The 23,362-nt window shown below is 44.2% G+C and overlaps 2 protein-coding genes across 6 annotated transcripts; one reads left to right on the forward strand and one right to left on the reverse strand.

Moving 5' to 3' along the window:
* Nucleotides 1-2,404: 2,404 nt before the first annotated feature.
* On the forward strand, nt 2,405-13,358 carry LOC4347822 (uncharacterized). Of its 5 annotated transcripts, none has more exons than XM_066304218.1 (22): nt 2,405-2,568; nt 2,860-3,265; nt 3,356-3,579; nt 3,968-4,056; nt 4,154-4,243; nt 5,052-5,757; nt 6,116-6,753; nt 6,837-7,131; nt 7,242-7,356; nt 8,253-9,742; nt 9,849-9,920; nt 10,170-10,302; nt 10,432-10,534; nt 10,610-10,693; nt 11,054-11,494; nt 11,670-11,765; nt 11,915-12,064; nt 12,150-12,293; nt 12,433-12,546; nt 12,640-12,822; nt 12,920-12,964; nt 13,077-13,358. In XM_066304218.1, the coding sequence occupies exons 3-22, from the start codon at nt 3,567-3,569 to the stop codon at nt 13,209-13,211; spliced, it is 5,136 nt and encodes a 1,711-aa protein (XP_066160315.1). In that variant the 5' UTR covers nt 2,405-2,568; nt 2,860-3,265; nt 3,356-3,566; the 3' UTR covers nt 13,212-13,358. The 5 variants fall into 5 exon arrangements, with proteins under 5 accessions (XP_066160315.1, XP_066160313.1, XP_025876141.1 ...); XM_066304216.1 differs by having other exon boundaries at nt 3,356-3,487; XM_026020356.2 differs by having other exon boundaries at nt 3,356-3,487; nt 6,849-7,131.
* A 126-nt stretch (nt 13,359-13,484) lies between these two features.
* On the reverse strand, nt 13,485-15,702 carry LOC4347823 (uncharacterized). Its single transcript, XM_015795890.3, has 5 exons — nt 15,231-15,702; nt 14,385-15,128; nt 14,171-14,250; nt 14,007-14,078; nt 13,485-13,920 (listed from the first exon to the last, which is right to left on the reverse strand). The coding sequence occupies exons 1-5, from the start codon at nt 15,564-15,566 to the stop codon at nt 13,641-13,643; spliced, it is 1,512 nt and encodes a 503-aa protein (XP_015651376.1). The 5' UTR covers nt 15,567-15,702; the 3' UTR covers nt 13,485-13,640.
* Between the last annotated feature and the right edge of the window lie 7,660 nt (nt 15,703-23,362).

The raw sequence follows: 23,362 nt of genomic DNA on the forward strand, positions 1-23,362 counted from the left end.
CCAAAGTCGGGCGGCGACCGTGTGAGCTTTTGAATAATCCCACCTTGCTAAGCTTGGGAGGAGGAAGCCACCTTAAAAGGGAGAGCCACCCTTCCCCTATTGGACTAGTCTTTTAGGGAGATTAGGCCTTTTCCTGAATGGGTGTGCCTATGAACTGTTGGGGTCCGAGCAACCTTAGGTTATTTGTTAAAGGGGTGGGAATGATGAGGACATCCTCCACTATTACCCGTTGTTAAACCTTGCTAAGCTTGGGAGGAGAAAGCCACCTTAAAAGGGAGAGCCACCCACAAGTCATAAATATTTAACGTGTATGATATGATCGAACTCAATGGATTTTTTAATGATTAATTCAGAAAATGGTATGAATAGATTTGTTTTGAAAAGTGCCCATAATATCATAAACTTATTCTGATAGTACAAATTTTATGTTTACCTTTTTAAAGTTTGGTTAAATCTTTTTCTAAACTTCGAAATATTAAAGACAAGAGGGAATACTGTTTTATTATTATGGCCAAATCTTCCAACCCCAATGTTGCTACTAACAACTGCCTCTATCACTTTCGTGGCACGTAGATATTCTGGCATGATTTGATTGACGAGTTTGAATTTTATCCAGTTGTCTCTTGCCAGTAAGGTTTCGAGTATATATATTCCGGATTATCGGTCCTTGGTGGCTGATACCGGAATTTACCTGATAAACATTTAAATTCATTTTTTTATGGAGGATAAAAATCAGTTTGTTTTCTTTTCATGGACCTACCTGGTTACCTGGCCCATCTGGACCCAGCTAATACTTAATGGGCTCGACAAACGCTGGAATAGGTCCACGAGGGTACAGACGTCCAGCCCATAAACCACATCACGAACCATCAGTGAGTTAGCTTTACGGCCCATCTAATGGCCCAGAACTACCTTCACTTGTCCAGTGCCGCAGCCAGGCCCAGCCCACCGTTCACTGCGTTGCACCGTAGGTGGGGTCCGCATCTTGGTTCATGCGGCACATGAAGAACCAGGTCTACGGAGGGTCCTTTACCACAGGTGGGCCCCCGTGTTCCACGCCTTGCACTGTTCACGGGCCCCACGCTCCTCGTGATTGGCTTTTGCACCAAAAGTGGTCGATGCACCAGGTCTTTATGGACCGTTGCTGCAAAAATGGTCAGCATAAAAAGTCAATTGAAAAAGGAAAAAAAAGAAAGAGAGAAAAAGTTACTAGTAGTGACAGTCTTGCAGTCAGCCAAACACCTCTTTGTTTCAACCTCACACTTGATAAGGCACAGTACTCCTATAGACACTGTTTTTCGATGTTAATATCAGTGGATGATTGATGATCAATGTATTACTACTACGACATGATTGGTAAGCATTGGATAGATAATATTGTACTACCCAGCAGCTCATGTAAGCCACAACCAAATCTAGATTTTGAATTTTTTACTCTAGGTGTTATTTCATCATTTCATATAACACATTACTTTCAAAATCTACCTTATTAGCTTTAAATATTACTTACTAAAATCATAGGACCGAGATTCAAATCCTACCAATTTTATGGTGGAATTGTATGGAAATAAGATATACTGTAAGATTAGTATTGTTCCGTCTTACTATGATTGTAGTAGTATTGTAAACCTTTGTCACGGCTATTAATCGCCATGCAAAAGTATGTTTCATATGGTTTTGTTTGAAGAACTCGAGATTCTATGAAACCAGCTAGGGATTTTTTTTTTGAAAAATGTGTCTCCCAACTTTAGACTTGTAAATTATAATCTGAATTTTATAAATACTAAATACATTACATAATATAAGTCACAACCACTTTTTTAGATGTTCTATGCATGCATGCATGCCATTAACTATAACATATTCTTCATTAAATTACTACTTTCTTAAAACCTTCACTCTCACACTCTCTAACTCTATTGGATGTACTCCATATGCATTATACATTTATTAAGATAATTCAAAGTACAATATGATAATAATTATTTCTTGATCTTTCCATATTAAGAGTGGCTGTGTATTATATAGACTAGAGGGAGTACGATACTCGTAATTTTCGAGTTAAGAATATGGACTAGAATCCCAACATTTCGAGTAAAGCTGCTGCCACTCATTAATCAGAGCCAAAGCAGGAACATTTATCGTCTGCAACAACGGCAGCAGAGTGGTTAATGATTAAATGGACGAGGTCCATCCAGGGAGACAGGCGTGCCAATCCTATCGTCTCAGCGTCTGACCCTGCCTGACCAGACCTGACCAGACCAGACCCGAGTGACTCATCACCAGCAGCAAAAGGCAAAAAAAAGCCGGCCCGCCCGACCGAGCCAAAGCGCGCCTCGTCCCCACCCCCTCACCTCGCCACAGTTCTCGTCTACAGTATCCCCCCCCCCCCGCCCATAACTACGCGAGAGCCCCAAAGCCCAATCGTCTCCTTCGCCTCGCCACCACCACCAACCACGCCTCCGCTGCCACACGATGGACGACGCGTGGCCCGCGCGGTGGCCTCCGCCTCCGCCTCCGCCTGCTCCGGCGCCGGCGACGGCGACGGCGACACCGCTGCCGAGCCAGGTACTGCCATTCCCCCCCACCTCGCGGTTCTCCTATGGGCGGGTAATTGGCTTTGTGGTTGTAGAATGCGGGGGGTTTACGAGGGGTTTTGCTCGATTCCCCGAGCCGAACAGAGTTTAGTTTGGGGATGATTTCGTGTAGCTCGATTCGTAGGATCGGTGGTGTCCGGCATTTGTTTTTTTTTCCCTTGATGAAATCGAAATGCAGTGTAGTGTGGAGTTGATTTGATTGGTGTTCTACTGTTGAAACGGAGATGCTCACATGGCGTCGTTCTACTGTGTCCGTGTGCAGATTGACAGCGCCAGTCTGCGCCACATCCTCCGCCCCTTCGCCGCACAGGGAGCGGCGCCGCCGGAGCAGCTGGCCGCAAGCCATCCGAGCTCGCAGTACGGCCAGCCCGCGAGAGCGGCGCCGAGCACCTCGTTGCTTGCTCAGGTGGCTGGGAACCATCCCCATGCCACCCATGTTTCGGACCGGAAGGCGTTGTTTGGCATGCTCAATGCAGGCAATGCTGCTAATGTCATTGATCTTACTCGCGCTTCCCCGCTCGGAGGCGCGGAGCCTCTGCCCAAGCATCCGAGGCACGGCTTGGAAGCCAGCAGCAGCGTTGAGCAGCCCTCCTGCTTGGGGCCGTTGTTTCAGAACACAAGTGCAAATGTGCAGGGTAGTTTTCCAGGGGAATGTTCAGTTAACAATGGTATTGTTCCAGTATTCCAGGAGTCTCAGTGACATGATTTCTGTCTTCCTGCTGCAGTCTTTTACTGTTAGTGCTTCTTTGGACATGCAGGGATATCCCAAGGCGCCATCCAGTTTCAGGACTCGAGCACATGCGCAGTGCAGAAATTGCCATCCCAATCAACCCCTCGCCATCATCCTGCGCTTCTAGGGGATCAGATATGCGTCTCCTGTCTGAATGTTGGTGGGTTCAACTTGCAACAATATCTGCAACCTAGATCGACTACCCTCTGTCATGGTCTCATGAGGGAGGTAGTCATTGAATGGCTAGTTACAGTAAGCATTTTTACCCCTTCAGAAACCTGTGTCTGCAATGGCCTAAATAGAGAACCCAGCCATTGAACTATGTACGATGTGTGGTGTGCAATCAAAAGTTCTACACCCATGGAAATAAAAGTTTTCTGCCTCTTGCTTGTACTGTTGTACAGCATGTAGTCCTCAAATTACTGCTCTGTGTTATAGCTTCATAATATGGGTTCTGTTGCTTAATTTGGTAGAGATTTTAATAGTGATGGAGCTCTTATTCACAGTTATTGTTAATTATTATTAGAACAATTCGATATTTTTTATGGTAAAAGTGTTCCCACCTGCTGCTTTTAACCATTATGATCATATATTACTTTTTTTACTAAAGCCTTCTGATGTGCTTTTGGGATATGAACAGGTGGTGAATTCTTTGTCGGTGAAGCTGGGATTTTTGGAGTTCGTTGCTTTTGTCACCGGCTGAGAATGTCTGTGGCTAAGTTCTGTGAGGTACTATACAAATTTATGATTGTTACGCTGATTCCCCATTTAGGCACTACTACAGATGTTCTTACTGATAAAAGGTATGTATATACACATTTTGTAGCATTCAGGAGGACCCGCAGAAAAAGCTGGTGAAATTGTCATTATGGATAATGGCATGACTATTGTACAATGGCTCAAGTACTGCATGGGGGTGAGCATTTTATCTTGTTTCGGTTAATCTGTTAACTTTTAGTTGGTCCAAGATATGTAGTTTAAGGGTAAGTATTTGGTAAAAATCACATACTGGATTTGCTTGTTTAACTCTAAAAGGTAGGCACCTAGTACAATAATAGTTGTGCCAGCAGCCAGTTTGATATGAGTCACAAAGTGAAAGTTGGCATTGGTTGCATTTTTATTTTACATAATGGAAATGGATTACATCTCTGGCCTCTACCCGTAGGCACAGCCAAGCATTGGTTGCATATTACCAGATAGAAATAAAGTAACTCTTTTTTTAACACATGTAAAAACCCAGGCTAAGTTCTACATAAGTTTATTTCTGGTTGTCCTTTACTGTGTCACATATCATCTGGAGGCTGTATTAGCAGCAGAAAAAAGAAGAAGAAGAAGAATGCTTTAGTAGTATTTTCTGCATTATATTCTGGAAAATATCATTAAATGTAGTCTGTGGTAACAGGTACATATATAAATTTTTAAGTTTTTCTTTGTTTAAGTCTACAAATGAGGCATTGTAAACTCCTGTATTATAGCCTTAAGGATACAGAGATAGTTTCCATCAGAGATTGGTAACTCACAAGTCACAAGTCACAACTAGTACATGTCATGCAATACAACTGTGTATTTGTATTGTGTTGCATCTTGTAAGTATTTTACATATTTTGTGAATGAACAACAGAAAGCTTATTGAAATACATTTTCTTCACACATACACTTCCAGCCTGTCCCAATCATATAACAGCCACTCTATATCAATTTTTTTCCTTCTTGTTTACATCTAGGTTGGAGCATCCATTTCTGACACTAAGTGGGACTGGCCAGAATGGGCATATATGAGATATTCTTCAGAAGAATACTGGACTAAAAGTCTCCTTACAACGAACAATAACATGGAAAAAACAGGGCTATTCAGTGGACATGGAAAAAGCACTGGACATATAAACAATCCAGTTTATTCCAGTGATATCCACAATGAGGTTGGACGATTCACTTCTGTTGAGAAGCTAGTGAATAAGCCAGATGAAACATTTTATAGAAAGAGTGTCGGTTTACATGAAGCTTTCTCAAAGAATCCAGCTATACAGCAGAGTTCGAAAATAAACTTAGCAAATCATATGATCCATGACATGAACATGAACTCTATTAGCAGGCCAAGTGAACGAACATATTCAACAGCAAACATGGGAATAACTTACAGTAGAAATCATTTGGCACATGATTATGCAAACTTTCTGGAGAAAAACTTAAATAACTTGTCTCGTAGTCCTGGTCCTAGTTCTACAAGAGTTTTGAGCAATGACAGTAGGGCATGCATGCCTGATGTACCTCACAAAATAATTCAAGATGGTTCAGGTAGAGCATCAAACACCGAACTGAAGCTGGGGCAATCATCTTATCATCAATCTATGGCTACCCTATTTCCATCGGTGCAGTCGACAATAATCGAATTTCAGAAACCTCAGCACCACCTGCAATTCACAACTCCAAGTGAGCTTTCCTGTTATTAGCTGCAAATGTAATTGTTTTGTTATCCACATTATCATTTGGGTAGAATTTAACTTGTATTAACTATTAATATGGCACATCCACACATGTGTAGTTCTGTTTGCTTTCTCGCTAGATATGCAAGAGCTTGTTAATTGTTATGCTAGGTGCTGACTGAATACACAAAACGACAAAAACACCATAAGAAGCTGCTAGTACTAGCACAATGAATGTGAACAACAACATAGTTCTGGTATGATTTTATAACACATTAACACCATAGAAGAAACACAATTTTGCTTAGTTCTTTTTTTTAGTGTAAAATGAGAGCATTTCCCCTGTAATGTTCATATAATGCCAGAATCACTTGGTGCAGATGCTTATCCGAAGCAAACTACCAAAGCCAACAAAACTATAGAAAACATTGAGCCATCATTTGGTACAGGTAATAGGAAACGATCACTTGATGTTTCTAATGGAACCAGCCATTCTGAACTCAATGAGATTACAGATGATGCAGCAAAGAATTCATTTATTTCATTATTTCTTTCACATCTTGAGAGAAATAGTACATCTGAGTCCATTGATGATGTTCTCAACAGTAATGAGCATTACCTTCTTAAGGCTCCAGATGTTGCATATAGTTCCGATCGTTTAAAAACTGCAAGTACACAAGTTGAGACAAGGGCAAATGATAATCAGTTGAAGTTGGCACCTGCCATTATTCACACGAAAAGGATATCAGATAGCAGGTCTCTTCCAGTTCCAGTGGCTTCCAAGGGATATGTTCATCAAGATGTACTTCATGCAAATAGTCAAGAGCCTTTAATAAATGGGGACTGCCTGCCACATTTGCTGCCTAGTCAACCTAACGCCGGAATCTCCAAAATTTGCGCAGAAGTTTCTTCTCCAGTGAATTGCAGGTGTTGTAATCATGTTGCTGACAAATCCCATCTTGCACATTCTGAGACTGGGGCTCCCTGTTTTTATGATAGAACGGTAAGTTGATCTTACACTTTCTCATAGCACAAGTAACCACTGTCACCACTGCCAACCACCAAAATGTCTTTTGATTCTTCAAGCATTATGTGCAGGCCAGGAGATATATTTCTTTTGAATGTGCTGATGACTTGTGCACACATAAAAGTTTGAGAGCTACCAATTATCAGTGTGGAAGAGCCTTTTGTTCTACAGCTAATGAGTTTCTACCTAGCTTTGGCCAAAATGATCAATCGCCAATAGGAAAATCAATGCATAGATGCTGTTGCAAAGCTCAAGAAGATTCTTCCAAACTTGGTTTTAGAGCTGGCAATTTCTGCCGATCTCATTTCTGTAATGATGGCACTCCAGTTCCAGCCCATAGGTCTATTGTTGAAGGTTGGTTTCTTCACAGTGCAAGTGATATGATAGACATCACTTCTTATTTCTGATTATTTTCTTGAATGTTGTCTTGTTTTAATTCAGTGGCACACTTTCTCATATTTCAGGGCTAGATGAAGTGCGCACCCGCTCTACTTTCATACCAAGATCCTCATTATGTTCTAGAGAGCTTATGTTGCAGTCCTGTTGCCATGCATGTCCCATTGATGGGTACTACAGAAGGTATTTTGATTTAGGGCCTATTCACTTTGATGCCATTTTCAACCTTACCAAATTTTGGTAAAGTTGCCAAAAAAGTGACTACATTTAGTTTGCTGCCAAATTTTGGTAACTATATAAGAAATCCTGCCAAAATTTTGGCAACTATACCAAAATTTTGGTAATGCCAAAAATTGGTAAGGTTTTTTTTGGCATCAAAGTGAACAGGCCCTTACTCAATCTTTTTCTTATCTTGAATTTCACATATTCCTGTTAATGACTACTTCCTCCGTTTTACAATGTAAGTCATTCTAGTATTTCCCACATTCATATTGATGCTAATGAATCTAGATAGATATATATGTCTAGATTCATTAGCATCAATATGAATGGGGAAAATGCTAGAATGACTTACATTGTGAAACGGAGGGAGTATTTCAGTTCCATCACTGCTACCAAGATTTACTCTTCACATATTCAAATTCTAGCCTTGATTCTGATCCTATTGGTTCTAATAGATGATAGCTACTGCCTAGTGTATGTATAATGCTAATTTGGCCTGAAAGCACTTGCTATTTCCTGTTCTTAGCAATGCTCTTAAGACCAGCCTTTTAATTGATTTGAGTACTGGAAAATGGGCAGGCGGCCTGTCAAACAGGTTGTATAGATGAGCCTTTCTTCGTTGTTTCCATTTTGACATTATGCTTATGTGTGCTGTTTCACATCATTACAAGATAAATTGATGACATCAATTTTTGCTGAAGGTTACACTTAGTTTTCAAGGAAATGAGCTTAGACGTTTGTTTGATGCTATATCTATATACACATGTCAATGATAGCATACATGCGCTATCATGCAAAATGTGCTCTTGAAGCTATCGCTGTGCTCCCTTTCATATTCTTTTATTTACTTATTGCAGTTCTATGGGACACACAGCCAACAGCTTGACTAAGAACACTCTGCTTGATGCACCTAATAATACAGAATGTAGTCCTTACCGGGATGGAAAATGCTGCTGCTCTTTAGCCCCAAAATGTTTGGCAGGTTATGGATTTACAAAGCACTGTGTTGCTAGAATCGATCAAACTGATCATACAGTACAAAAGAGCAAGGATGATGGCATGCAAGCTGCTGCCAGATGTTGCACGCTAGGGGAGAGTGAAAAATTAATATGCCAGTGCTCAAGCGAGATAATTGCTAGAAAAAGCGACTCTAAAGCTTCTTTCCAGAATGAGGTCTCTACTGAAGTATTGAACCGACCTTGTGTTCCTACATTACAGCAGCTGAAGAATGTAACAGAAGCATCGGCTGTAGGTGGCCATTGGCCCTATGAAACTGTAAAAGAGAAAGCGAGTGCTTGTAGAGATTCTGGAATATTTAAAGAACTAAAATCCGGTTTCTCTTCTGGATTCTCCAGCGATGTTGTGACCAAGTTTTCTGCATCACCTGAATTGAACAAGTATGGTCTTGAACACAAAAATCTTGTGTTTGATGAAGGGTCACGAATTGAGAAATGTTCCTCATCCAGCTATTTGCCTATTAGTACAGGATGTGAAGAAGCCCAAAATAGTTTTTCTAGATTTCACCTGGAGCCATCTTTAGTGAAGCACAAAAATAATCAAATTTCTGAGGGAAGTACACGGAAAGAACATGAGAATGAGGGACAATGTTCTGAAATGTCAAAGAAAACACGAACATTGAGGTGCTGTGCAAACAAATCAGAATCCGATGATTGTACTAGGAAAATTGATCTGTCATCCCGGGAAGGGGATTCTCAACCGCAGCATAAGGCTGGTCCATTTTCACGCAGAGTATCAAAAACCAAGAGGAAACATCCTCCCACGCATCTGAATAAACATGTGAAACGGCTTCACAGCAACTGCAAAGTTCTCAATGTTGACAATGAACGGTCAGATGATGAGGGCATTTATGTTGGAGAATCAAATTCCTCTGATAGAAAAAAGCAAGAAGATAATATGACCACTTTGGATAGAACAAAATGCCAACAGCAAGGGAGTCGATTGCTTGTCCGCAAACTGCCAAAATATGTGTCTCTGAATTGCATTGTAAATGAAACTAACAGTGAAGATGCCTGTAGTGGGAGTGCCAGTATTGATTCTAGTTTGATTGCTACAGGAATAACTAATGATAATCGGAAATCTCCCAAAATTGTTCCACTCAATCTGATTCTTAAAAAGGCTAAGAGATGTCATGCTATCAAACCCCTCAGTAAGACAGAAAATATCCATTTTTCTGAGGAAAAGAGTTCAGATGGTTCTGCAGATAAATCTTCCTCTGGTGACAGAAGTTTCAGTCCACAAGATGAACTGTGGTCTCCCAAAAAGAATAGGTATTCATCTAATGTCTCGAGGCCACACGTCAAGACTGACTGCCAAAGTCCCTGCTGTGGTATAATTCTGAAAACTGCATTACAGATAGTATCAACATATAGCTAAGTAACTTACAGTGTTCCTTTTAGAAAAATGGAATTGACAAAAGAATCTTTCTTTTTCAGTACTTGAAGAAGATGAGCCTCTTAGCCTTGCAGATATGGGGACAAGTCAGCTGTCAGCATCAAGAAGTAGAGGTAGGAGTCTAGGACAAGGACAGCCATAACATATTTGGTTAGATTTTTTTGGTTATTTATTGGAAAATTTGATTCCATTTTTGTCAAAATGATGCACTGTGTGACATTACAGATTAACTAGTAACATGGTCATTAGTTGTCATCTTTACTGAAAAACTGCATCGCATGCATAGCAAACTTCTCATTTGCTTAATTTCCACATGAGATGCTAAAGAAGTTTTACCAACACGATCTACCAACCATATGCAGGAAGTAAGAATCAAAGAGCATGCATATCTCTTAATAGGATGGAGAGGTGTGAAGAATTTACAAATGAATCAGCATGCAGTCCTTGTGGCGATAAACACGCTGCGGTTCAAGCCTGTGTAACAAAATTTGAAAGGTTGTAACTCCAGGTGCATTCTACAGATTTCCTTTGAAGGATATGTTCCATAGAAAATATTTCGTTTTTATTAATTTATCTTGCTTTTACAGACTGATCTGACAAAGTTCTGCATAATACCTTATGCAGATATATACAAAGGCCTAGTTTAGATGCTTCATGTTGTGTTTGTGGTATCTCAAACCTGGAGCCTTCCAATCAGTTGATAGAGTGCAGCAAGTGCTTTATCAAGGTTTGTCATATTCCCTTACCAGAACCTAGTACTGGAGTCTATTCACATAGAGCCTTGCATTTTTTTTTTCTGTAGGTGCACCAAGCTTGCTATGGTGTTCTAAAAGTTCCAAGAGGACAATGGTTCTGTAAGCCCTGCAAGATCAATACCCAGGACACAGTAAGAAAATTCAATTTCAGAGTAGTTTCATTTAAGGCATTTAATAGGGCATGATGTAGCCATGTAGGCCAGAACAGCCATCTTTGTGCTTGCAGATTACTGTGTGCAAGCACTATAGAATTTTTCACTGATTCTTTTAGGGCTATTTGTAGAATGAAGCTTTTATTGAAATCAAGATAATTACATCAAGGTGATACAACCATTTAGGGATACACTGCTGGTATAGATGTATGGACGCTGCACTAGCATGGAAAATACTTCAGTCAAAATTAATCTTACTAACACTAACATCCTCATTGTTAGATACATTTAGTAGTGATTAATTGTATATCGGTATCTCTTTACGTTTTCCTTTGCCAGGTCTGTGTTCTGTGTGGTTATGGAGGTGGAGCTATGACAAGGGCATTGAAAGCCCAGAATATTCTCAAAAGCTTGCTGAGGGGTATTGCAACTGCAAAAAGATCAGATAAATATGTTTATTCATCAGGAAATGTGAACAGTGAGTGTACAAGCAAGTTACATGGGGAATATGTCAGGCATGATTCATTTAATGGACACAGATCAAGAAGCTTCAATGCTATATCTTCTTTTGGTATAAAAGAAGCTTCAATAGGTAGTGCACGTGGGGACATTATCAGCAAGTCGTGGACCTCTAATCGCAATTCCAGTCTACTTGGTCCACGAACAAGGCAGTGGGTTCATGTGGTCTGTGGGTTGTGGACACCTGGTACAAAATGCCCAAATACAATCACAATGAGTGCTTTTGATATATCAGGGGCTTCACCTGCCAAAAGAAATACCGTGAGTTCCCTACATGCATATTCTTTTGAACTTCATTGAAAATATGTTTCCTGTAAATTGAAAGTGCATCCAATGCCAAGTGCTGGCATTGGCCATGGGTTTCCTTTCATCCTGCACCCGATTATTTAGTCCTAATGAACTTAATCTTCATTATTGCTAATGTTTTTGTTGTCAGGAATGCTCAATGTGTAACAGAACTGGGGGCTCATTTATGGGGTGTCGTGATGTTAATTGCTCAGTTCTCTTTCATCCTTGGTGTGCTCATCAGAGGGTATGATATCCACTCATAATAAGCTATTTGACCTATATATTATCACATTGATTTACTGTATGCTCATAAGAAATATTCTGCAATCTTGGTTAAAACTTATTGTTATCTCAACACTGTAAATCTGAATGTTGCTCATGATATCACAATAGGGTTTGTTGCAAAGTGAGCCAGAAGGCGAGCATAATGAAAATGTTGGTTTTTATGGGAGATGCCTGGATCATGCTATGCTTGATCCTAATCATGTTAATCCTAAGAAGGAATGCTTGAGGAGCAATGACTGGACATGTGCACGTACTGAGGTAATATATTTGTTTTACCTTTGTACTGCTTGAAAAATTAGAATCCTAACAAGTGACAACTTCCTTTGTCATTCTTCTGAAACAGGTTTTTAGAGGCCGAAAGGGAGACTCATTTGGTGCTAATCGTAGCAGGAAACCAGAAGAGAAGTTTGGTGAGTGCAGTGTTTCCCAAGAACAGATCAATGCTTGGATACGCATAAATGGATCGAAATCTTGCATGAGAGGACAGGTAACTTCTAATCCTTCACTGCAATGCAGTTGGTTATCTTCAATATAGTACATTGTAATGTACTCTGCTTTAGCGGGGTATCAAAGTTTGCATGTACATACTGGATGAGCTGTTTACATGTCTTCATTCTCATTTTTAGAAGGAATATGTCCACTACAAGCAGTTAAAGGGATGGAAGCATTTGGTAGTGTACAAATCTAGCATTCATGGGCTTGGTCTCTACACATCGGAGTTTATTCCACGTGGCTCTATGGTAATTCATCAGTTATTCTTTCCTTAGTCGATAATCTGACACAAGAATTTAGCAAATGAAGAAATTGTTAACTTCTGCATGAAAATATTTCAGGTTGTACAGTATGTTGGTGAAATTGTTGGGCAATGCGTTGCTGACAAAAGAGAGATTGAATACCAGTCCGGGAAACGGCAGCAATATAAGAGTGCTTGTTACTTCTTCAAGATTGGAAAGGAACATATCATCGATGCCACCCGCAAGGGTGGGATCGCAAGATTCATCAACCACTCTTGCCAAGTAACAAATAATATGCTCATCTGTGTCTTTTTTCGTCCATCTAAAACTGAATGTTTCTAATGCATGTTTTGTTTTCTTCCAATCTTTGCTGGATCAGCCAAACTGTGTCGCAAAAATAATCTCAGTAAGGAACGAGAAGAAGGTACCCCTTTTCTTTATTTCGATGTTGTCGTTTCAAAATATTCGCCCCAGCCCTCTTTCTTTCCTGGCAAATTTATCTGTTTCTATTCTAATGTGTTTTTATCATTGTCCAGGTAGTGTTCTTCGCGGAACGCCACATAAATCCGGGGGAGGAAATTACCTACGATTATCACTTCAACCGAGAAGATGAAGGGCAAAGAATCCCCTGCTTCTGTAGATCGAGAGGCTGCAGGAGATATCTGAACTAAGATAGTGTACTTCGGTCGTATGTTTGTAGTGCTGTTTAAACATTGTAATGTGCGCACTGTATATATGAATAAACTGTAGGGACTTAATCTGGCACTGATAATTTAGACATCCAAACTTAAATTTAGAATGGATTTAGAATTAATTTAGACTTCCTCTCCCGTGCTCGGCAGCAAAATTGGAAGCTACTTGCCGCTGCTGGAGAAGGCCACTGACCTTGATAGAACCCGTAACTCGTTGATTTCCCGGGACATTGTTGTCGTAGGTACTGGGAATTGTGCTCATGGAACAAGCTCATAATTCATAGAAAATTCATACACAACCTAGGTCCAATATAACAATTGAACCTTAAAGTACAACATCAGTAACTTGGAGGTAAAACTATCACAGAAATTTCCAACACAAAAGACCAATTACATTCACTCGCAGTATCAATCGTAGCTTGGAGTCAAGAAAGGATTCTTCTCGTCATAGAAAGGGTTTGTGAAATGTTGACTGCTGCTAAGACTGTCATGGACGTTACCCTTCACTGCAGCCTGATGCTGAGAGAATGCTCTCGGGTTGAAATTTTCGTCATGGCTGTCTCCGAATGCAACCCAGCCATCACCGCCGCCGGTGATGTCCCTCTGCTTCTCCATCTCTTCGACGTGCTCCTTGAACTCTTTCTTCGCCACGTTGATCACGTTGTCTCCGTGTTCATCGCACCATGCCCTGCAAAAACAGATACTATCATCTCAGAATTTCTGAACCATGTCTGTTAAATCTGAATGATGACGGAATTGTGAAGTTTTCAGTACTTTGGGAAGAAGGTCTTGAGGTCAGATTTGTCCACTGGAAGCCTTGTTGAGATGGCCTCAATTTGTTGATCCCTACAATGATGCCAGGACATACATTTTACACACTTCAAACAACAGTAATTGATCAAAAAATTCATTGGCAAAACAGACAGATTAAAACTTACGAAAAGTTCAAGTTTCGGTTGGTGGATGACAACTCAGCCTGAATCCTTGAAAGCTCTTTCTTTGTGTTCTCCACCAAAACCTTCAGTAAGTTCAGATACAAAAAGCTCAGTTCAGTCCAGTAATTCTGAAACTACCAAGTACCAATCAATGGACACCTGCACAATCTGTTTACTGAAACTAAACACGATGGAGAGATCAACCACTTTGCAATACCTTATCATTCGCTAAATCGGAAGCAGAATCATCGTCGCCGGTGGCCGTATTCAGCTTCTTCTTGGCTCTCTTTGCATCCTTGGCAACAGCCGGGCTCGCCTCAAGCCGGCACTCACTGTACGAAGACCGCGGCGCAGCGTGCTCCGGCCGCTCACCGCCGGCCGTCGCCTCATCGTTGCTTGCCTTCTTCCACTTCTTGAGGCCATCGAACCCCCACGAACTCTTCTTCTTGCTCTTTGACGCATCCTTCTCCTGATCTGTGCCTTCCATGGACGCCGCCGGGGGCTCCTTGTTCTCGCTGCCATTGCCGCCGTTGTGGAACATCGCCGTCAGGTGCCTCCTCTTCCCCTTGTCGGTCTTGGCGGTGGGCATGGCTTCCGACGGCGAGCTCTCGGCCATGAGGACGGATGGGGCGTTCTTGCTGTTGTTCTGGTCGACGGGGGCTAACGGTGGCCTCGATGCGTCCAGCTCCTTCTTGCCTCTGCTCTTCCATGGCGGGACGAAGGCCTTGTGCTTCGGCTTGTCGGAGGCCGCCGCGGCGGGCGGCGGGTCCCGGAGGTCGATCTCCGACCACTCCTCCATGGAAGACGACGAGGCTGGTGCCGCCGCCGAAGCCGCGCCGCCATCGCCGACGTCCGCGTCGGGGCAGTCGACCACGACACCGAACGCCGCGAGGCGCTGCACGAGTGGGCTCTTGGTGGAGTTGTACTCCGCCGCCGAGATGCACTTGGCGTACAAGAGCTCCTGCAAAAGGAGAAGGGAGAAGCGTTCGATCAATTGCTCGCTCGGATTGGAGGGAGGGAGGTAGAAGAAGAAGAAGAAGAAGGCGATGCGGGTGGGTAGTACCTGGAGGAAGAGGAGCTTGTCGCGGAGGATGGCGGGCTGGTCGGGGTGGGCGGGCGGGGGCGGGGCGGCGGCGAGGGTGGCGAGCATGTCGGCGCGGAAGGCGTCGACGTCGGAGGGCGGGACGATGCCCTCGCGGTGGAGCGCGGAGAGGTGGAGGATGCGGTGGAACGATTCCTGCTGCCACTTGAGCGCGTCGGCGTGGCGCCTCGCCGCGGCCTGGTCGGCGGTGAGGCGGCGGCCGGACCTGAAGCCGCCGAAGGGGAGGATGGACTTGCACAGCGACGCGATGGTGTCGTGCAGGCCCGAGTAGTACGTCGGCGTGTACGTGTACCCCATCGTCGTCGGCGACTCGTCGGCGGCGAGCTGCTGCTGCTGCTGCTCCGGTGGCTGCTCAGGCGAGGCGAGGAGGGGAGCGTGAGAGAGAGAGAGAGGGAGATGGTGGTGAGAGAGTGAAGGGGAACGGGTTTTGTTGGGCTACGGCCCAACGGTTGGGGAGAAGGGAGGAGGAACTAGCCGTTGAGTTGAATCTGCAGCTGCAAGTGGGCCCGTTCGCCACGAGGTCAAGAAGCTTCTTCGCCTAACATGTTGATCTCAGCCGTTTAACGACTGATCCAATGGTTGGTCGGGGAGACATCACGTTTACCGGAGTATCCGATACTATCATGTAAATTAAAGAGCAAGTGATCCCTCTGTTCCATATTTTTCCCTATTTAAATTTTATTAAGCTTGATCGAGTTTTAAAAAAAATTTAGCAATATCTAAAATATCAAATTAATTTTATTAAACCTAACATTAAATGTGTTTGTTTTTTTATTAAAAACACTATTATATTTTTCTATAAACTTGATAAAATGAAAGAAATTTAGTTAGAAAAAAGTCAAACGACTTATAATATAAAATAGATGAAGTAAAAAAAATAAGGGAGACGAAGATACAACAATTCATCAATTCAAAACACGAAGATCGATTGTTGAACAGATATATGCGTAGGCAAGAAACTGCAATCCAATCGTCCAGCATTCACGATTGTATGTATTCCACAAAGAAATGCCAACGTAATCAGATAACTGTGAGTGAGTTCAGTGATTTTCTTGAACGGAATAATACCAGTTTTTAACTTTTGATAAGAGCGTTGAGCCACAAAGCTGAAAACCATGCTGAAAACCATTTGCTGGATACTGCTTTCATCCCATGAATATAGCAATATATATAGTACTATCAGATAAGACATTATAAAACTATGAATATATAAATTAAATTAGTTTCATTAAATATAACATCGAAAATATTTTGATTATATGTTTGCTTTGTGTTGAAAATATTACTATATTTCTCTATAAAATCAAAACGACTTATAATATGAAACGTCCCTCCGTTTTTTAATTATAAGTCGCTTTGATTTCTTAAGTCAAACTTACTAGAAGTTTGATCAAATTTATAGAAAAATTTAGCAATATTTATAGCACCAAATTAGTTTAACTAAATCTAGCATTAAATATATATTAATAGTTTTTTGTGTTGAAAATATTAGAGAAAATGCATGTGCGTTCTAATGTGTTGAAGCAATTTTAATCTCACACATTATTTGATTGATGAAAATAGGAGTCCTCCTATGATTTTTGCATCATGCAAAACCTATACGCATGCATGCATGTATTGATAACAGCTAGATAGACAGATATACTGACATACTGTAGTAATGTCTGGCTAAACAATTTCATTCTCAGAAGATAGATAGGATTCACAAACCGCATGAACTAGACGTACGGGCTCCGACTTAGGGTCCAAATAGGATTTAGTTTGGCTACATCTTTATTTTTTTTTCTCTTTCATAATCGGAAACCTGACTCTAGTATCATACCTTCTATTCATCTTCACACATAGATAGTTTTTCTATCTAAAACGAATAAACTTGTGTGCAGATCGCCGGCCATGGCTACCGTCTTCCCCTACCGTTGGACTAAAACCAAGCATCTCACCGAGCGTCCACCCACCCACGGCCACCCTCCCGACGCTCACCCATGGATCGTCCTCGACGTCCGCGCCTACATCGCCGACCGCCAGAACGCCACCACCGCCACCACCTCTCTCACCAGCGGCCGCAAGCTCCAGATCACCATCTGCGCCGCGCCGCCGCCGCTCGTCTCCTACGTCTGCGCCTGGTCCCCCAACGCCGACCCCGCCCTCGTCTTCGCCAAGGAACCCGTCGTCGCCTGCGTCAACGCCGACCTCGTCTTCCTCCGAGTCCACAGCGATCAAGTCTACCACCTGGTCTACCACGCCGGCGGCGGTGGTGACAGCCGCCGCCGCCGCCCTTCGCTCACGCTTGTCCGGCACCCCGACCGCCCCTTCCATCGCTGTCATTACCTTAGTGAGCTCGGCAGCATTGCCATCCTCTCCCGCCGCCGTGCCGGTGCCGGTGACGACCACGACGACGACTCCACCGGCTTCTATGTCTGCAGTCTTGATCAGGAGCTATGGTATGGGTTACCTGGACAACGTGGCCACTTCAAGCTCTGCCTCTACGACTCCATCGATGGCGAATGGAGCCAGGAGACCCTTCGTCTCGACCAGCTGCGCAATCCGCAGGACAAAGACACCGTTTTCCATTACACGGAGAAGGTGATTACTCTGCACGATGAACAGGTAGTGGCCTTCGTTGATCTGTGGCGAGGCATGGTCATCTGCAATGTCAACGATGGCACCTGCAACAACGTCGAGCTCCTGCCGAAGCTGAACGGTCTCCCTGCCATGGATAAGCTGCGGATAGCTCGTCCTATGCTCAGCTTGATGGATTCGCATGTCGTTTACATCATGGGCAAGGTCAATCTCTCCGGCGAGAAGGCGGTGGTGCTCACTGTTGACATGGCCAACAAGAGGCTGCAAGGGGTATCTCTGCGTGACGCTGAAAGGATCGTCTACGATGATAACGGTTGCAGCTACAAACAGTATACCATCTCCCAATATTTCACTACATCTGCAGGTGATTGATTAATCCCTGGCCTGTTTTTTTTTCCTACTTATTGCTTTTCTTTTGGAGAAATCTTGTGTCGAACTGACGAGACCTCACCTGCTTTCAAGAACTCGGCTCGTTCGTCATCAACCTCCCTCTCCTCCAAGAATTTCTTCACCAATTCCATCTCCTTAGCCTCAACTTCCTGCGAATCTTTCACAGCAAACAAACCGCATGAACCAGAGCGCAAAATCACAAAAATGTCCGTACGCGAAGTTTGTGTGTGTGTGGTGGGGGGTGCTCCGTTGCCGGCGCTGGATCAGGACGAGTTCGTCGTCGAAGCGAGGGCGCGTCGATCGGCCACCGGCAATCCGATTCTATCCAAACCATCTTCCGCCGATCCGATTTACTTCTCCCCTCCGACTCCAACTTGCATTGCTGACATCGATTCGGATCTCGATCTTCTCCGACTCCGAATACTCCACGCTGCTCTACTTTAAGCCCGGCCGGACGATCGCCGGCGGGAGGAGAGGCCGCAGCCATGGCTACCGCCTTCCCCTACAGCTTTACAAGAACCAAACACCTCACTCTCTGCCCGCCCAGCAGCCACGGTGGGGATGCGGCCGATCACGGGCCCCTTCCATGGATCCTCCTCGACGTCCGCGCCTACATCGCCGACCGCCGGAACTCCACCACCGCCACCATCGTCTTCAGCAACGGCCGCAAAATCCAGATCACATTCTGCATCGCGCCGCCGCCGCTCGTCTCCTACATCTGCGCCTGGTCCCCTGCCACCGACCCCGCCGTGTTCTTCGCCAAGGAGCCCGCCGTCGGGTTCGTCAACGACAACCTCGTCTTCCTCCGCGTCCATAGCGATCAAATCTACGATCTCATCTACCATGCCAGCTCTCGCCCATCTCTCAAGCTCATCCACAACCCCTACAGCCCCTACAACCCATACGACTACCTTCGTCGTATCGACAACGTTGTCATCCTCCCTGACCGCCGCCATGCCGCCGGCGCTGATGATGATGACAACAACAGCGGTCACTTCTATGTTAGCTCGCTCGATCGGGATCACCGCTTCGATATTGGCCACTTCAAGCTCTGCCTCTACGACGAAGACGATTCCATGGACTGCAAATGGAGCAACAACATCCTTCTTCTTGACCAACTCCGCAATGCGCCAGACAAAGATATCGTGCTCCATTTAACAGAGAAGGTACTTATCCTGGATGATGAACAACCACTAGTGGCCTTCGTTGATCCCTGGCGGGGCATGGTCATCTGCAACGTGCTCGACAACAGCAGCACACCTGGGGGAAGCAGCTACATGCCGATGCCATCCGAGATCTTCAACATCCACAACACCTACACTTCATCCATTTCCCGTGACATTGCTATCGTCAATGGCCGTCTCACCGTTGTCAGGCTGTGCCTTTACCTCGATTCAGATGATGATTCAGACGATGATGATGACGACGATTGCTGCGCTTGGGATCTGACCACATGGAGCAAGCCAGTCACCTGTTTGGATGATGAGTGGCGTGAGGACTTGAAGATCAAGTCCAGTGACGTCTCGATTGACGACAGCACTCGGAACGCCTGCCTCCTGCCCAAGCTGGATGATGGTTGCCCAACAACGGAGACGCTCCAGTTAGCTCATCCAACACTCAGCTTGGTGGACGCTCACATTGTTTACATCATGGGTAAGGTTGACGTCTCCGATGAGAAGGCGCTGGTGCTCACCGTTGACATGGCAAACAAGAGGCTACAAGAGGTATCTATGTATGACGCCGAAAGAATTGTAAACGATTTTGATTATGCCTACACGCACTCTACCATCTCCCAGTATTTCACTACAGCAGCTGCAGGTGATTGATTAATTCCTAGCCTTGTTTTTTTTTTCTACTTTTGCCTTTTCTTTTGGGGAAACCTTGTGATGAATATGATAGTAAACCTAATTCAAAGTAGTGATAGGGGAAACTATTTTGATCCCTCGAGGGGATATCAATATCTTTGTCGTTTGCATGTTACTCAAATGGTTATTAAAAAATGTGAAAAAATTTGAGAAGATGTATTAACGTGTGATATATCACGCCACAAACATTCAAGTTAAAATTCAATTTTTACATCTCGCAAGGAAAAAAAATAAATTAAACTATACAACTAGTTAATGTATATTCACAGACAAATTTATTTTTTTCGTTGCGAGATGTAGAAGCTGAATTTGAACTTGTATGTTTGTGGAGTGATATATCACATGTTAATACATCTTCTCAATTTTTTTTAATTTTTTTAAAACAATTTGATTAATATGCAAATAATGAGGGGATATCCTCTCAAGGATCAAAATCCACTCCCGTTGACCGTTGTGATAGCTGATATATTGTGTGTGGCTGCTGCTTTAGTGCTAGCTAGACAAGTTGAGGCCGTAATTAGTGTGAACCTCGCCAAACTCTTTATTACCCATCTAATCATGGAAGCCGTCGGTGAGCTTCCAAACAAGTTATAGAGTACAGTTCCAGAAAAGTTGTAAATTTCATGAGAATTAATGCAAGTCATGTGGGACACAAACCCACTCAAATACAACTGCGGCATATTGGATTGAAAAAAGTACGAATTACCTCTCTAACTATCAAGGTCGACCGAAATACACCTACAAAATCGAAGACCAGATATTCTACACCCCCAACTATTGAAACCGGATAAATACCCCGTGTCTCAATCCGGAGCGGTCCCACATGTCAGCCTCCACCTCATCCTCCCTCTCTTAAGAAGCTAGTTGGCCCCGCATGTAAGCTGCTCCCTCTTCCTTCGTCTCCTGGCCGCAGAGATGCCTGTGCCGCCTCCAGGCTCCAGGGACCCGCACCGCCGCCGCCAGGCACCTGCGCCGCCGCACTCATCTTGAAGCCCGCCTCCTTCAGTCGGTCGTCGTCGCCGTTGCTCCCATCCAACCGCTGGAGAGAGAGCGAGAGAGGAGGGGAGGGGAGGGGAGAGGAGAGAGAGAGAGAGAGAGAGAGAGAGAGAGAGAGAGAGAGAGGAGAAAAGAGATGACAACCGGCGGCGGCGACACCCTCCAGGGCAGGCGGGTAAAGCGACAGACTCCTTCACTTCGGCCAAGGACCCCCGCCGCCCGAGTTCCGTCGGAGTGGCCCCGTCTCCACCACCGCCGACGCCGAGGTCCAGACTTCGCTCCCCCCTGCTACGCCGTCGCCAGAGGATGGATGCTGCTTCACCGCCTCGATTTCCTCCGCCGATCCCATCGTCAGGAGGCCACCACTGACCGCGCCAGCACCGGTCTCCATCGCCGCTAGGCCGCCGCTTCACCACGACCGCCACCGCTCTGCCTGGCTGCCGATGGCCTCTCCTCTCCCTTGTGCCACATCTCCGTTTTTCTCTCTGCCTCCCATCCGCGCCCGCCGCCGCTCGCCGCCGACCGTTCCCCTCCCCGACTCGCCCGCTGCCGGCCGGAGCCGCGCCCGCTGCCGCTCTCCCAGCCGCTCCCGTCAACGCTAACAGCATCAACATAGAGGATGGGAGGGCGCCTTCCACCTCCGCCACCGGCTGCCCGGGCGAGCTCCGCCTCCGCCTCAGCCGCCCGCCGCTCGGGGAGCTAGCTCTGCCTCCACCGGCGGCCGCCCGCTCTGCCTCCGCCTCCGAACTCGAAAACCGAGGAGCTCCGCCTCAGCCGCCCGCCGCCCGAGGAGCTCCGTCTCCGCCGCCGGTCGCCCCCTCCGCCTTCGTTTCAGCCACCGTACTAGTGAGATGGTGAGGGGAGGGAGGAGAGAGAGAGGGGTGGGGATCTGACAGTGGGTCCCACTAATTTTTTTTAAGAGAGGGAGGATGAGGTGGAGGTTGAGCAGGATGTTATTTTGACCGGTTTCAATAGTAGGGGGGCGTAGAATGTCCGGTTTTTAAGTTCGGGGGTGTAATTCGGTCAACCTCGATAGTTTAGGGGGTAATTCGTACTTTTTCCTATTGGATTCTAGATTGTCTTTATAGATAAATATTTTTCCCTGTCAGTGCACACTATATCAATAACATGCACATAAAAAAAGTGAGCATTTAAAAGAAATGGTCGGAAATGAAAATAGAAACAAGATTTCCGCCCCAACAAGGTAGAAAGAGAAAAGACCATTTTAGGTGCTATTGCATGCGTGAACTAAATTGGTTGATACTCTTTTTTGTTTGCTCGAACACATTGGTGATACTCTGATAGGAGGACTTCCATTTTGGTCACCCTCGTCGCGTGAAGGGTTAGGCATATTAATATATTATATATGTACTCCTCTGTTTTTAAATATTTGACACCGTTAACTTTTTAGCACATATTTAACCGTTCGTCTTTTTAAAAACTTCCGTGTAATATGTAAAACTATATGTATACATATAAGTATATTTAACAATGAATCAAATGATAGGAAAAGAATTAGTAATTACTTAAATTTTTTAATAAAACGAACGGTCAAACATATTTAAAAAAATTAACGGCGATAAATATTTAGAAACGGAGGGAGTAATACGTAGGCTATTTGCGCTGACACATGGGGACTTTTGTTTTGCTGGGTGCAGGTGTAAAGGGAAGCCTGAAGAGACCTTTGAAGTTTCATATTCAATATCCTCACAAGCGGTTGGGTGAAACAATCAATAGGAGCGATCCTATGGACTTGCATGAGCCATTGCAACTGGATGCTGGATCTGACATGGGAACTACAGACGGAACTGAAGGCAGCGATAATCCTATGGACTTGGAATAGCCATGCCTTTTGAGTGAAACTAAATGGGCATAAATTAATTAGAGCTGTTGAGAATCATGTCCGGGCATAAATTATTATAGATTAATTTGAGCTGTTGAAAATCATGCCCGGGCATAAATTAAGGGTGTGTTTAGTTCACGAAATGAAAATTTTTGTGTGTCACATCGGATGTTTGACCGGATGTCGGAAGGGGTTTTCGGAAAAAAACTAATTTCATAACTCGCCTGGAAACCGCGAGACGAATTTATTAAGCCTAATTAATCCGTCATTAGCACATGTGGGTTATTGTAGCACTTATGGCTAATCATGGACTAATTAGGCTCAAAAGATTCGTCTCGTGATTTCCGTGCAAACTGTGCAATTAGTTTTTTTATCTATATTTAATGCTCCATATATGTGTCAAAAAATTCGATGTGACG

The sequence above is a fragment of the Oryza sativa genome, chromosome 9, assembly GCF_034140825.1.
Source record: "Oryza sativa Japonica Group chromosome 9, ASM3414082v1".
NCBI classification, from domain to species: domain Eukaryota; kingdom Viridiplantae; phylum Streptophyta; class Magnoliopsida; order Poales; family Poaceae; genus Oryza; species Oryza sativa.